The following is a 16,603-nucleotide window of genomic DNA, read 5'->3' on the forward strand; positions in this document are numbered from 1 at the left end:
GTACATGACATTTCAGAGATATGGGAATAGTTTTTGCCAACACAAAAGTTCCTTCCTCGTCACGGATACAAGTACATATACTTGTTCTTTTAGTTGATCAAAGAAAGATGCGTCAACATTTCATTTAACACGACAACGCCATGGTGGCTGCCACCGCAAAATTGCCTTGTCACCAAATTGAACCTGGAGTCAGCATCATCTTGATCAGCGGTGTGAACCGACCATAAAGGTATAATTGTCAGAGCAACGCTGCTATAAAGTTGTCGATCCGTGCTTTAATGTCGAGTTGTTGCAACATGTGGATTCGCTAGTTTCAAGTCTTCCAATAAATGAACAACACAATCAATTACCTGAGCAACTGTGTTATGATATTTCTTGCCAAAGCTTAAGGTTACTGTGTTTCCAAAGGCTTCAAAGAGTGGAAGCAAGGCTTTGGGAATTTTCGCTCTATAGCTCATGTAAAAGATGAAACACTACTAGAAAATTTACATTTGACATCAGGGCTTTCACATCAGTGGAGAAATACTTGAAGGGAAAGAACTTTGGAGAAGGTTTTCACACCAGCTGAGGAAATGCCTAAGAGGAATAATAGATACTAAATAGTTTTCACATCTGTGGAACTAAATGACTGAGGGAAAAGATAAACGCGGTGACAATTTCGTAATATTAGTGCTCTTTACAACAAACATTGTTCACATCAGTGAATACAGTCAGCCGAAGGGAAAACAAATAAAAAATAAACAAATACGATATTAGTCATTCTTTTCACCCGCGTTCTTTCTCTCTTCTTGATCAAATATGGTGTCAGGTGTGGTGCTTGCGTGGGAAATCGCACGCTGAATCATATCCCTAGGGTCTTTCTGATACCAAACCTGCACAGCAAAAGAACAATAAAAAAACATGGTTAAAGTCTTCATAGTGGTTTGGGAGTTACCTCTTGGAATGAGCCCGACATTTGTAGAGTTTAGAATTATTGCATCTCCAAGGGGACATATCTTCTGCGCAACACTGAAGTCTCTCAGGTACCAAAATTCCATTATAGATAGTCCACCTATCACACAAATAATTAAAGCCAAGTTCAAGCTTCCATGCATTTTTATACCTAAAATTCCGCCCAATACATTCAGTGGCGGAGTCAGCAAAAAATGTCAGGGTGGGCCACTAAAATTAACTATTGAAAAATTGTTTAAAGTCTCGCAAATTAGACCTATAATTGAATTATTTAAATTTTTCGGATGTGCCACTACACCAATTTGCGGGAATTTGGATCAACCGAAACCTAAAATCGACATAAAATTGTATAAAATCTCGCAAAATAGACCTATAATTTAACTATTTAAATTTTCGGGTGGGCCACTACACCACTTTGCAGGAATTTGGATCAACCAAAACATAAAATCGACACAAAATTGCATAAAGTCTCGCAAAATAAACCTATAATCGTTGATTTTTCAATTTTCCGGGTGGGCCAGCCCATGAAGGGCTCCGCCACCGAATACATTGGAGTCGAGCCATACCCTCTTTGATTGTGAACATCATTTGGTCTTAAATAGGTTAGTTTTGGTTACAAAACTTCATTCTACCGTACCATCATTGTTTTGAAAGACCTTAATATGTTTTAAACCATCTTGAATGACATTGATTATTATTAAATTGTTTTAACGTTGCTAAATGGTTTTATAAAGGTGGATAGCTCCATAGACTAAGATGGTAAATCAGTTTTAGAAAAATAGAAAGAAGTAAAATTTGAGAACACCGAGAAAGCAATTTTTCAGTGACATGAAAATAGTTGATTTCTAAAAGAAATTCTTTAGAGTCGGTTTGAAATAGTTTTTGTTTTCAGTTTTTGAAATATACAAGTCTTCTTCTTACAATAGTTATTCTTTTACATGTTTTAGTTTTAGTCCTCAAACTTAAAAAATTCAAATTAGTTTCCAAAACTGTAATTTTAAAAAATAATATAGCAAAAAAGTTTTTAATTTTCAAGTTTTTAAAAACTAAAAAAGAGTTTTTTGGAAGTGTTTTAAACAGGCTCTTTGGTTTCTTAGGGTAATAACAACTTATATAGAGATGTGAATCATGCAAAGAATTTTTTTAAGTCTCATTTAGTTTTTGGAGCATGATATCATGTAGTGAATGAAAAGGTTGAATTAATTTTGAGTTCTATACTCCATATGGAGAGCTACATCAATACTCTTGATAGACTCACCTATGTGAATGTGGAGGTTTTGCCGCTTCACGTAAAATTGGGAAAAAAATTTAGAGCGTTCACTACACGGGGATAACGTGTATGATCATAATGTAAGGGCTATTGAACTGCACCCTGAAAGATTGAGCGTGTAATATTGTCTGAGATTGAGTTCAAGACTACGAGTCACTCTAGTATATTCGAAAGCATCATCACTACGCAATAGTTCAAGTCTACGGACACTATTGTTTATGTTCAATCTTATGTTGGATTATCTTACTGCTTGATGAAATGAATTTTAATAAAATTAAGTGGAGGATTGTTTTTTTTTTTTTTTAGGGAAATAAGCTTATAGCTTTTCATTATGGGTCTTATTAACTAGTGCTCTCAAGGCACTGGCTAAGGAAACAAAAAAGGAAATAGGAAATATTTGCATTGAAAACATCATTCTTTACACTTTTTAAACTTTGACTATACAAGTTTCAAGGTACTTATGCTATATTTGGCTTCCTTAACCAGTGCCCCGGGGGCACCAGTTAACATTTCCCTTTCATTATTAATCAAAGTATGTATAGAATGTGGAATATTAGGATGATAATGGAAACTAGGATGATTTAGTGCTTCCCTAGTTAGATTATAGGCAAAACTATTGGTTTGTCTCCTAATGAACTTCACATCAGAGTTCGCTAAATCAGTCATTAATAGGTGTCTACAATCGTGTATTATGGCCATGAAATTTGAGACCCCATCTCCCTTATAGATACTTTCTGCTACCACTTTTGAGTCCGTTTCGAAATCCATATTTACCAAATTTAGGTCTTTCGCTCATCGAATAGCATGTAGGAGTCATGTAGCTTCTCCCATTTCCACATCAAGTAAAGGTGTGAAACACTCAGTACGGCTTATAACATGATTTCCATTTGCATCGCGAATACAAGCTCCAAAGCCTACTTTATTGAGAGAAGCAGAAAAGGAAGTATCAACATTGCACTTGAATCTCCCGACGCTTGGTTTTGACCACTTACGTATGTCGAAGTGCGGGATTTCCGGCGAGTTGTGAATCCTTGTCTCTTGCGCGGTCTTCCAACTATTTAGGAAAGCCACCGCTTGGTCACCAATCTGCTGAGTTGTTTCTACAATATTATTCCACACTTTGTTGTTCCCGTGTTTCCATAAGCTTCAAAGGGTAACCGCAAAAATCTGCTGCTGAGCGATGTCTAGCTGCTGGAGTAAAGAAAAAATTACATCAGCACAAGAGGCAGTATGAGACCACATCTGCTGAATTGAGGGCCAAAATCCCAGCCGCTTCCAACACCCAACACTCTTACTGCACGCAAAAAACAGATGTTTCCCATCTTCCTCATGATTGTCGCATATGGCACAAGTTGGGGGGCACTGGACTCCTTTTGTGATCAACCGCATACGAGTTGGTAAACAATTTCGACATATACGCCACAAAAAATTCTTAATTTTGGGTGGGAGTTTAAGGTTCCAAATTATATTCCAATTCCTTGAAACCCTATGTTAGAGTAGAACATTGTTACTGTTAATAATCTCTCGATATGCGTTGCGCACCGAGCACAAGCCATTCTTTTCAAATCTCCATGTTGCTTTATCCATATGAACTGATTGTAAAATGGGAGTTTGTAGAATCTGATTAGATGTTTCTACATTAAACATATACAGGATAAAATTCTCATTCCACTTCTTTGTATTTGGCTTGAAAAGATGACCAACGGTGAAAGCATCCCACATGACCTGCACTTCTGTAATAGGCTGAAGACAAAGCAAACCTTTTAGCCACGGTTGATTTAAGTGGAGGATTGTTGGTGATTTTGTCAAAATTAATAAATAAAATAAGTATATATCTTTTGGTTATTACCCTCTTTGACCGTGAACATCATTTGGTCTTAAATAGGTTAGTTTTGGTTACAAAACTTCTAATGTTTTGAAAGACCTTAATATGTTTTAAACCATCCTTGAATGACATTGATTATTATTAAATTGTTTTAACGTTGCTAAAGGGTTTTATAAAGGTGGATAGCTCCATAGACTAAGATGAGAAATCAGTTTCAGAAAAATAGAAAGAAGTGAAATTTGAGAATACGGGGAAAGCAATTTTTTTTTTTTTTTGGCTTTCACATCGGTTTCCGATCCTTTAAAGATGGGCGACTAATCCGGCTTATGCGTAGAGACATACACACTGGTCAAGCGTTGTTCCCACTGGAAATCGAACTCAGTATTCCTCGAGTACGTCCTTTGAAGGATCTCCTTGCCACTGGAGCCCAAGCAACTTGGTTGAGAAAACAATTTTTTAGTGACAAGAAAATAGTTGATTTCTAAAAGAAATTCTTTAATCTTTTGTTTCGTATACCAAGCAGTTTTGGTGATGTGTTGGTTTGGTGAATTCTCTTTGTGCAGAGAGTATTCATACTTAAGTTTGGAAGGGTTGTTTTATTCTGGGGACCATAGTTTTAAAACCCGGCTAGGACCGGCCAGTCCGACTGGTTGAACCGTGAATCGGTGGTGTACCTGATTCGAGCTGTTTATCAGATCGGTTATGCAATTGAACCGGTTAAAATCGATTTGGCTTGGTAAAAACCGGTGGAAACCGATGACTCGGCCGATTTTCCGAGTCAATCCGGTTTAGTATTTTTTTCTTTTCAATTTGTCATAATTAGTCGTTAAGCACACGAATTAATACTAATTAATGCTCGGTTTAATACATTTAATACCGATAAATGCTTCAACAACTTGGACTCTTGTAAAAAAATCTGAAATATGAAAAAATTGGGGACAACAGGAATCGAACCGTGTACATTAAAATCAACAATTGGAAGCTTAACCACTACAACAACTTCTAATCTTGATTATAAATTTGAAATATATTATATATGTAAATATATTACATTTTAATTTTATAAGAGGAAAGAACACATCATTTTTTTTCTTTTAAAGAGAGCAAATTAATGTTAAATATAATATTTACACAAAAATAATAATAATATACCCATCATATTTTTTTTAGAAAATCTACGTATTATATTAATATTAATATATATGCAAAACAAAATCTATTTCATGTCATTAAAATATAGTTGTAAAATTATTAATATACATATTACATGTCAGTTTTTTTAGTTTTTAAATGAACTAGTCACCGATTAAATCCGATTTAATCCGGTTAAATAGTTATATAAATTTAATCTCAAGACCGAGTTATCTAACCGAGTCATCCGAGTTGATCCGGTTCAGTAATGCGGTTCGATCAATGACTCAGTGGTTCGACCATTGACTTAGTGACCCAGTACCCATGCCTAGTCGATGACCGAGCCGAGTTTTAAAACTATGTTGGGGACAACGAGGCAAGAAATAAATGTTGCACCATTGAGGCAGAGCCGCAAAAGGTCTTAAAGAGAGCGACCTAGTCCGCGACTCAGCCCGAATTTTGTATCTAACATAATTATTTTGTGTGCTTTCAAGTTTGAATTTTTTGCAGAATTGTTTTCAAGTGTTCGACAGATGCAACAACTATTTAAAGTGTTCAAGAAATGTTCCAACATATCTGATATGGGGAAGCAAGATTCTCAAGAATAGCACGAGGGAAAAACTCAAACCAAACATTATTAACTAAAGCTTTATCCAAACGCTCTTCAATCGCTCTCGGAGTACCCCAAGCTTTTGAACCAGGTAAATAGTTATCTTTCCATTTTTCAAAGGAGAAATGATACTTGAACATCCATTTTTCAAACAACTTTTGAAACAAATTGATGACACTAGGTCATATAGCACTTTCGTTATAGTTTTTATATAATTTTGGTTGAGTTCAGGTGATTCTGTATGAGTTAGAAGCTGCAAAAAGACTGATTTTTTATGCTGAAGCTAGTAGGAAATCGTACTCCGATTTGTAGCATTGGAGTCCGATTTATGAAGCTGTTTTGTGACATTTGGTCTCGTAAAAAATCGTGCTCCGATTTATGAGCATCGGGCTATAATTTGGCAGTCGCTCCAGCTAAGATTTGAGTTTAATGAAGCAATCATGCTCTAATTTACATTATCAGAGTACGATTTTGGCGTATTTGAGAATTTTCCTTTAAAAGGGAAATTGTTTTCTTAAGGAAGGGTCCGAAATTTTGGAGAAAGAAACTGACTTTTGGAGCTGGAGATCTGGAGAGAAGGTGGGAGAACATCAAAACTCATATTCGGTCACCAATTTCATGTAATGAGTCATTCTTTTACATTAGTTATTTGTGTTTTAGCCATGAGTAGCTAGATCCTCTGTGATTAGGTCAAGAGATGATTTTGTTCTAACTCATGTTTATGTAACTTGTAACTCTTAATCTTTATGAATGCCATTCTAGTTTATTCATTATAAACTATTCTTAATGCTTTTATGATTCTGACCCAATATAATCAATTCAATAGTATATATGACTATTGACACTAGCGTGTAACTCATAAATATCTATACAGTTCAATCTAACGGACAATCTAGGGATGAAGCGTTGTTAGGTTGTGATAATTGAATTAACGGACTTAAAACCTTTGATGATTATAGGGACAGATTGAATTAACGGACTTAAAACCTTGTGATAAGTTAGTACACTTGCTAATTTTGTATCACAAATCTCTCTCATACTCTCATTGTACTCTTATTCTCTCTCTTCCTCTTTCTCTCTCTATTGTTATTGTTCAATTTTAACATAGTCAAACATCAAAAAGTGACAAGGAACAATAAAGCATCAATTACAAAGGAGAAATGATATTTGAACATCCATTTTCAACAACTTTTTAAACAAATCTCTCTCTCTCATACTCTCATTGTACTCATATTCTCTCTCTTCCTCTTTCTCTCTCTATTGTTATTGTTCAATTATAAGAGAGGAAAAAAGGTTGTCATAAAAAATGTTTAAAATTGGTTGTACAAATATCATTCTTCATTACAAAGAAATGACATGAGTGAGAATAGCTAGGAACCGGCGCAAAAAATCCAAACACAATGCAACATCTGAGTTGAAATCTCTACATCATTCTTCCATGACCCAAGCTTCAAAATTCAGGTAACGAATTCAAAAAATCCAACATAAGTATTGCAGCCACGCTAGTTAAAGACTACAAATGAAGAATCATATGTCCAGGCCTCATTTGCGTCCCCAATTTGATATAATGATCGTTTGATTAGACCACAACAAGGAGCAAATGCGATATAACCACATCCGGAGAAATGGGAGCAGGACATAGCTCATCAAAGCAAGCGATACCTGCAAGGCGAAGACCGATATACACACAAGTCGATCCCTTATGGGCTTCTAAACGAACCATTACTCATCACAAAAGTCAATCTCACTTGAGCCTCCTAAAGGTCGAATCTTATGCTAATTACTCTTAGCACATAGGTCTGAAGGCTTCAGGACTGGAATGCCATTTAGCTCGATTAAAGAGGTTAGACTTTGCACTCGAAAGCTCTGGACGAAAACTATCACTTAACTCCCTTAATTAATAACTTGGGGGAAACTATTATAGTCTGGGTCCAGGCACAAATGAGTGTTAAGTTTAGCCTTCGCCACTCATACATACATCTCCAGAAGGATCATTTGGAGTGCTGCCATCGAAGAAGAAGGCCGTTGACGAAAGTCCCTATCCAAAAGCCAATCAACACCACTATCCAGATATATTAGGTCTGGGAAGATCAAGTTTGTTGATCAATTTTTTAACGTAATTCCATCGAAGCATTCACAGCATGGTGTATGCAGGCGTAAAAAAATTAAAATTAAATGCAACTTTAGTGTATACAAATTAAAATCAACACTTTTATTTTACAGTGATTAAATTCAATACTTTTTTAAGGGAAGTCAATACTAATATATACAAGAAATTGTATATTCATATCAACAATTTCTTTAACAACTAAGATGCCCTATTTTTATGATCTTAACAAAAAAAATATTTTGAAAGAGAATGCATAACAATGGTAGACTTATCAGCTTTGTATTTGGGTATTCCATTAGGTAGTGAACCTAACAAAACCAAAAGCTTGGAATCTTGTACTAAAGAAAACTCAAGATAAATTGGCATCCTAAAAATTAAAGGTCCTCACTGTAGTATCGTATTCGTTTTCTTAGGGTTCAGTGATGTCTCTTGCTCTTTGATAGTTTTAGATTATGTGTAATGTGTACCTTTAATTTTAGGACTTATTCTCACCTTGCAAAAATATAGTTTGCACACATAAAACTTTTGATAAACTTGTTATTGAACATGCTTTGAGATGGAAATCATATATTACAAAGTGTATAGTTTTATTGTGTTTTCAAACTATATTTTATGCACTTTTACACTTGTGAATTGATTCAATGGCATAAAAGACATCTTGAATCGATTCAGTGAAAATAGGAAGGTTTTGGAACACTTTTGAATCGTTTTAAAACATGTAGGAGACAATATGAATCCTTCAATCTTCGTAGTTTGGTCATCGAATTGATTCAATATTCATCTGAATCAATTCAATCTTCAAATGATTCCCAGAACCCATTATAGTCTCTTAGTCGATTCACACTTTCTCTGAATCGATTCAGATTTTGTTTTTCACTAAAAATCGGCTTTCTCTTGTTCTGAAACCCTCCACCTATAAATATAACTTCCCCTCATTGTACCCATTTATTGAATTCATCCATTACTATTCTCCTATGAAGCACGAATACGGACACGGACATCAGACACGACGCAGACACTGACACGCAGACACAACTAATAATTTTTAAAAAATGAAATAATTCAGTGTAATTACAAGTGTCGATGTCGTGTCTATGTCGGACATCGGAACACGCCTAATCCGAGGAGCGTCCGTGCTTCATAGCTTTTCTCTCTGCTCTCCTTCTCTCAGAAATATAAAATAACACTTTCTTCATTAATCCGTGAGAATTTGGATCTAGATCTACAGGACAATTGTTGGTTGTGCAATGGTTTGAATCTTTCAAGGAATTTGAGATGCTCAAAATTCCAAGGGACATAAGAAGCTTTCTTCTAGGGGGTTTTCTAGTTCATTAATCACGAGGGAAATCGATTTAGGGACTGAAATGCGTAATGGGCCAATCGAGTGAACCTTCTTTAAATCTTTCTAAGATTTTGATCAGCTGCTGAAAGTTTTTCTTCCATTTTTGGTGTTTCATCTTCGTCAAACTTCTTTTTACGTTGAATTGATTTTACTTCCATTATTGGTATCTCTTCTCCCTCATAACTACCTCTTAGACTTTGTTTGGGAGTTTGGAGGGAAAGGAAAGGAAAGGCTTTGAGGGGTGCAAAATATGAGGAAAAATAGAGAAATCTTTCAAAAAATTTAAAAGAGTAGTTATTTAGAGAATGATAAATTAATGCATATGATTACTTTATTTTTAATTTTAAAAATATTATAACAACATAAATTAAATTTGAAGAATTCTTATTAACCCTCCAAAACCCCCCAAAACCCTCCTCCAATACAATTTTTTAGTTCCTCCAAATGAGGAGGGTTTTGTATTATGAAGAAAAGTTAACCCCCCAAAGCCCTCCTCTCCCATTTTCCTCTATTTCTTCCACTTACTTATTCTTTTTTTCCCAAGCCTTCCCCTCCAATCCCCTCCAAACTCGCAAACAAAGCCTTAAGGTCAGAATGGGGTCCTCTTCTTCGGTTTTCACTTCATTAGAATCCTCCCCAATTTCACTAGGATTTTCCTCTTCACTTACCTCTTCATGGAAAGCTTCTTCCTTTCTTTCCTTTTCAATTGGATCTTTACTTTCGTTTTCATCTTCCTTCTTGCATTTGCTTCTCATTCTTGCCTTCCTTCCTAGGTATCTCGGCTTGCGCCACCAACGAAGTTATTTAACTTGTTGGTTGTTCCGTCTTACCTTCTTCCGTACCTTCGGCTGCCTTCTGTCTCTTTTATTGAGCACACTTACCCATTATAATCATCTTGCACATCTCGCTCCTTGAATTGTTAAAGGCATTACCAAAGTGTCCGGTTTTTGTCAAGTTTTAGCAAGTTGTGTAGAAATCTGTCCATTGAGTCTCTAAATACTTTACTGAAGCCTCGGTGTTTCTTTGAGCTTCCTCATGATTCTTAGAGATGGATTCAATGTTACGTTGAGTAGTCTTCACGTTTTGGGTTAAAGGTGGTCTTGGTATGGCGACTTGAGTAATAAAAAATGTTGCCTTACTTCTAGAATGGTAGTCGAGATTTTCTAAATAAGGTAATGTACTTTGGAAGACGGTTATATGTTCGGTACACAATATGCAGCTAGAAACCTCTATATTGAAGCAAGACATAAGTAAAAATATATTAATTAGGCTATGGAGTATAATATTGTCAATGACTAGATGAGGAGACAAATTTGATCAAGTTATAAGGGATGGTTGGTTGATGGGAATAGGTGGCGGTAAAAAAGTTAAGATTTGGCTAAATAAGTGGTTGGATGGTATACCATTAGAAAATTTGATGAGAATGTCCACATGGGAGTGTGGGATTACATCTTAGCAAAATTATCAGCACCGGTAGACACCTAAGACTCCAACGCAACGGAGCTATGAAATACCGACTTAGACCAATAGATACGGATACGTCGATATCGGTAATAATTTGAGAAAATAAATTAATTGAACGTAAACACATATATCAGTGTCACATCTAGATAACATTAGGCAGACTGGTTTCAAATATAGTAGGATGTTTGGTGTTGGGAGTAGTCATGGCTCCCAAAATGGTTTGGAATTTGGATTGCAAAAGAATGAATCATTGCAGTGTTGATGAGCCTAGTGGTTGGTTTGGGATCTTGGAGTATGCTTCTCTTAAGGTCTCAGGTTCGATTCCCTTTAATGTCAATTTCGGTGGACAAGTCCATACAGTGCTTTGCTCTGGCTTAGAACTGCTCTGGCAAGTGAGCGGAGGGATTGGTCACCTCAGATTAATCGGTCCTTGGATCGGATACCGAGTTTAAAAAAAAAAAAAAAAAAAAGAGTTGATGAGCAAGAGTTTTGAATATTCGTATAAATCTCAACCACTAATTTGTGTACAAATTTACAATACACATGCCAAATTCACTCACTTATATTGGCATAAATCTAAACAACTAATTACCACACATTTACAATCTTTTACACACTTAGGTTTAACCACGCCAACTTGATGCTACATAACTTGAGAATGCAACACCAATTACATTAATAATGCTGGAAATATGAATCTACCAAAACAATACCTTAATTGATCTAGTTCATTCATGTGAAGTGGCAAGTTTATTTATCAAAGCCAAAGCATTGCTAGTCAATTGAGCTACTTGCACAATTTTCCCTCTCACTGTTGTCTGAACATTACCCGGAGCATTAACCTCTTGGAATCCGTCGGTACAAGTACTCTCATCCGTCAAAGCGGCACTGACCCAAGTTTGTACATCACTCATTGTTAACTCGAAATTTGAAGTCCTAAGGCGACTCATTTCACCGATAGACCTTCGTAGTTCATCCACGGAGTCACTCAGCTCTTCGACGCAATCCTTCATAGCTGCAGCCTCTCTTGGCTTCAGCCCCTGGCTTTTTGAGAGAGTTGATATCATAGCCGATGTTGATTTCGCGGACGCAAGAGTCACGTTTAGGGCCGTACATGTTAAAAGCACGTGATTCGTTTGAATGGAATCAGCGTGCTTCACTAGGGAGGTGTAGCATAGTCTTGGATAAGTTGTAGAGCTGCAAGAATTTTTAATGAATAATGTGTTTGCTTGTTGGTATGGTCTTTCAATTGCTTGGATAAAGTGTGTAATGAAACTAAAGGCAAAAATTATTAGAAGCATCTTTGAAGAAAAAGCCTCCATTTTTTTTCTTTCTAATCTTACTCTATATCTCAATTGGGGTGGTTGAGGAAAATGGGAAGGAAGGTACACTATATATAGGACTCAAAAAATCTAATCTTTTGGGTTTTTTAATTAATTTTTTGTGGTATGTAGAATTTTTAATTAGTCACATACACGTTCTTATAAAATGAAGATAATTACGCCACTATGAAGATATTTTAGAGAAGGGCAACTGGGTGCACTAAAGTTTCCGCATACGCTAGGTCTGAGAAGGGGTCCCGCCATTTGGTGTATTGTACGCAGTCTTACCCTATTTTTTTACACAAGATGTTGTTTGTTGTTTCTAGGACTTGAACATGTAATCTTCCAATCACATGACAACAACAACTTTACCACTTACGCAAAGGGTTTCAAAATTATTTTAGGACCAAGGTGCCATTCGGTAAAAGGATGTGATTTTTCACGTACTATATGCATGAACTAATTAAGCTTCGTTCCAAAAAATTGGGACCGGTGGGGTTTGTAGTTCGTCTCAATTCGAACAAAAAAGAGTGACATTTATGTGAGTAGGACCAACATGCCCAATTAGGAGCAATAAATCTTTGTCCAAGTTGAGTATGATTCTTCTTTTGGAGTAGTATTTGCCATCACGTATGTGATTCTACGATTTGAACTTAGTCCCCACATAGTGGTGGCAATGGATTGAGAAACTTTTGCGAGTTTAAGATATTATAAAATTGACACCCTAAAATAGAAGTTGGCGGCCGTATAGATTTTTTTTGTGGTAGTCGGGAGTTTGAACTCCAAATCTTGCATATATTATGCATTGTCTCTATCAAATGAGTTAAGTTCACGAGGACCATACAGATTTACATATGGTATAAATATTTGAGAGATTGTTTGTCGAAACTTATTAAAACAACTTATTACATGTTCATAAGTTTAGCTTTTGGCCAAAATCAAATCAGATTTTTTTAAAATAGAAAAAAAATGTCATACTACAAAGCATGAGAAAAGTCATTTAAATCTATCAAATTAATCTACTTAAATAAGTATGAATAATAGTTACTTTTTTGAAGGAATGAATAATATTCTTTGTTACTATTACTACTATTTTATTAAGTTTTATACTTTGGATTAAATTATAAATTTGTTAACTTTTTTCTGTTATTTTAAACTTATTTTAAATTTGTTAGTTTATTCAAACATGCATATTGTAACATCCTTAAACCCCAATGTAATAAATCATTTAAATAAATCAATTATTCAAAAGAGTTTAAGAATGTCACGTCATCAATTTTTCAAAACATGCATATACACAGTTTTTATAAAACTCGCAACGAAAAATCATCATACATAAATATTTCATCAACATGTAATAATCCTCAAGTACATGCATAATAAAATCTCAACATCATGTCTCAGGCCTCATAAACATAACAATAGTCTCATCAAATAAAATTCAATAACAGATAAACAACATAAAAAGAAAAAGTTCTGACACTCATAATCAAAGCCTAACTAGACACCAAGCAAAAGACAAAGAGGTAGCACCAAGCTAGTCCTCGAATACTCACAAGCAATAAGATCTCAATCATGCACGCCGTCTATGCCATTCATACAAATGGATAGGCGGTCAACCAAACGACTACTGGGGTTAGATTATATTCCACATAACATACAATCAATAAGATAACATTCAAAGATTGCAAGTGTAGCATATATATATATATATATATATATATATATATATATATATATATATATATATATATATATATATATATTCATCACTACTAGAATACTAACATCATGTAAATATCACCATAATTCATTCGAATAGAGAATGGTGGAGCAGTTGCATCCAGAACCACTGGAGGTGGTGGAAAACCCCAAGGTTTCTGATGTTTCTGTTGCACTCTCATCCCAGTTGATGTTGGTTACTCAAGTAGAGCACAATGATGTGCATTCTAATGTTATGGAACAAGAGCGTTCGAAATCGCGAGAGCTGGTGGAGAGTCCCAAGATTTCTGATGCGACTGCGACACTTTCATCCCTTGTAGCGCACGATGACGCGCAAGAGAGATATGTTGAATTGGTTTCTTTCGCATGTAGGGAAATATCACCGGTTCATACGGATCACCATTATGATGTAACACATGATGACGTGCATTCTGGATCCCTAGTTGGCCCTCTCATAGTTCGGTCCATTGTAGAGCCGGTTTTGGTAGTAGATGTTGAGGAGCGGTCTAAAGATGTGTCTACGGATTTGGTGCAAGTTTCGGCCCCCAGATAGTTTGGTGATGGCAACACAGGAAGACATTCATAGTAATCCGAGAATTCAGCAACACATGGAGTTATGGCGTTGTATTCGTGATTATGATAAAAAGTCAGCTAAAATGCCATTCATCCTGGTTTTAACCAAGAACCAAAAGCAACAACTGAAGAAGATTAATGTTAGTAAGCCACCGTACAACACCCGCTCTAGGGGTGATACCTCTCAAACTAATCAATGATTGTTTTGTATTGGAATGTATGTGGTTTGGTAACTCAGACACGAAATTGCTTTAAAAAAAGCTTGTGTTATTTTTTTTGGCACATTCCTTCTTGGTATTGACATGTTTAGAGTCACAAAATTTTGTTCTAATGACAAAGGAAATTTGTTGTCGAGCCTTTGGGCTCTTTGGGGCTCGTTGGTGCCGGTTTTGCTTTGAAACAGTTGGCATATTGCTTGTTCTCTTTGAATTCGGATTATTTCCTGTCATATTTTTCAGTGAAGGTAATTGTTGTGCGGATAAGTTTGTTAATTTGGGTCACTCGGTTCATGGGGCAGTGTGGTTGTCGGTTTTACCTCCTAACTTGCAGGAGGAGTTTTATTTGGACCGTTGTGGTATGCCTTGTTATAGGTTTCCTTAGGCGGTTGTTTTCTTTTTGTTTCTGTATTTTCTTCTTTTTTTTTCGTTTTTTCCGAGGGTTTTAGTCTAGTCCTCCTCTTTTATCTTTTTCCCCTTTTTTAATAATATTGAGTTTTGCGGTAGATGATGGGATCCAACGGGATGTTAACCTAGTTGGGATATCGTTGCTTCCCCTTGATGTCTGTCATTTCTCCTGATTTAGGTTTAGCGAAAAAGAAAGAAAAAAAAATTAACTAGAAATATTAGAGAATTGCAAAAGATATTATTTTTTGTGGATATATACGATGTTAAAATCATCTCTCAAGTTGTAATTGACGTGGGGTATATGAGTTTCATTTCCTTTCTAGACGATGATTGGGAAACATCACAATTTTTCAATTAATGCTATCAATTCGAAGGCTCAGTTGAGAAAGAAACAAAAAATTTGCACAACGTGAACTTAGACACGTTATGGGCCAATTATTTTGTTTAAATTAGTTATTCAAGTTCTCATCATCTACAGATTCTACGTTTGGTGCGACTGCCGACTAGCACAACTTCAAGTTTCGAATGTTTGGTTTTTTTTTTTTTCGAATCTCGGATATTGTATATATTGTCTTTATCAACTGAACTAAATTCACGGGGATAATGTTTGGTTTAAATGATGGTTTCTTATGTTTATTTGAATTTTTAAGTTGGTCATTTATGGTTTAAGAGTTTTAAATTGATCTCTTATGTTTTAAAAGTTTTAAGTTGGTTTAAAACGTTACATATATTAAAATAAATTAGTCTCTTCCATCATTTAGCCGTATAGAGAATGAGTTGAGGATAACCATTTAATTCATCAATTCATCATCCATCTAATCCATCCAACCGGTTTTGAAAGATTTTTAAATTTTTTTATTTTATTAAACTTAATATTATGTGTTAGAGGAGATTAACTTATTCTAAAGTTTTGATACAACATTCGGTTAATTGCATTGCAGTTTTCACTTTGATCCTTTCATCAGTTTTCTTGTTACATTTTAACTTCTTAAGTTTCAAACACTATCCAAATTAAAACAGTGTTTTTCCTCGAAAAAAAAAAAAAATACACAGTGTTTGTAACAAAAAACAAAAAGGACCACCATAAAACAAAAAAATTACTTAAAAGATCAAAAGTATAATTTAACATATTTTAAAAGTGTTGTAAGATTTTTTTAAAAGATTGTCCTAATTTTTGTGTTATTGTTTTTTCCACTTCATTAATTAAGTGAGACTCAAATTTTGATCTTCTTTACAAAGTTTTCAATTTCTATATATTAATATAAAATAGCACTAATTAATTCCTTAATTTTAATACATGTATAAGTTTAGAATATAACAAAAGTTGGGATAAAATCTGCTAAATCTCAACAATACAATATAATTCAAAAATAAGAACAAAAAGAGCACAACTTACATGGATAATATGTTTGTTCGGCTACCGGCTTTTATTTTAAAAAAATGTTAACGGGTGCTCCTATGATACTTTTAAGATCTTGGGCTCCTGATCCTGGTGTCGAGTATACGGTCACTGGGGCTTATCGCACGCTCACTGATAGGATGCCTCCCAATGATCATGTCTGAGCGGCTCTCTTATGGAGAAAGGATGTTCCGTTGAAGGTGTCGGTGTTTGTTTGGCGTCTTTTTAGGCACAGATTGCGTTCTAAGACAAATATGTTTT

The 16,603-nt window shown here is 35.2% G+C and overlaps 1 protein-coding gene and 1 long non-coding RNA gene across 2 annotated transcripts; both read right to left on the reverse strand.

The window, feature by feature from the left end:
* Positions 1-629: 629 nt before the first annotated feature.
* On the reverse strand, positions 630-1,057 carry LOC120580060 (uncharacterized). The gene is made up of 2 exons (XR_005645694.1): positions 935-1,057; positions 630-872 (listed from the first exon to the last, which is right to left on the reverse strand). It is a non-coding gene; the product is annotated as an uncharacterized lncRNA (long non-coding RNA).
* Positions 1,058-11,176: 10,119 nt separating this feature from the next.
* LOC25491842 (21 kDa protein) lies at positions 11,177-12,064 on the reverse strand. The gene has a single exon (XM_013599882.3). It carries the CDS (start codon positions 12,023-12,025, stop codon positions 11,432-11,434), a length of 594 nt encoding a protein of 197 aa, XP_013455336.1. The 5' UTR covers positions 12,026-12,064; the 3' UTR covers positions 11,177-11,431.
* Between the last annotated feature and the right edge of the window lie 4,539 nt (positions 12,065-16,603).

This window comes from Medicago truncatula, chromosome 4 (assembly GCF_003473485.1).
Source record: "Medicago truncatula cultivar Jemalong A17 chromosome 4, MtrunA17r5.0-ANR, whole genome shotgun sequence".
Taxonomy (NCBI): Eukaryota; Viridiplantae; Streptophyta; class Magnoliopsida; order Fabales; family Fabaceae; genus Medicago; species Medicago truncatula.

Bases quoted from the DNA above. Each gene is read 5' to 3' on its own strand.
- LOC25491842 (XM_013599882.3), bottom strand. From the start codon at position 12,025: ATGGAGGCTTTTTCTTCAAAGATGCTTCTAATAATTTTTGCCTTTAGT.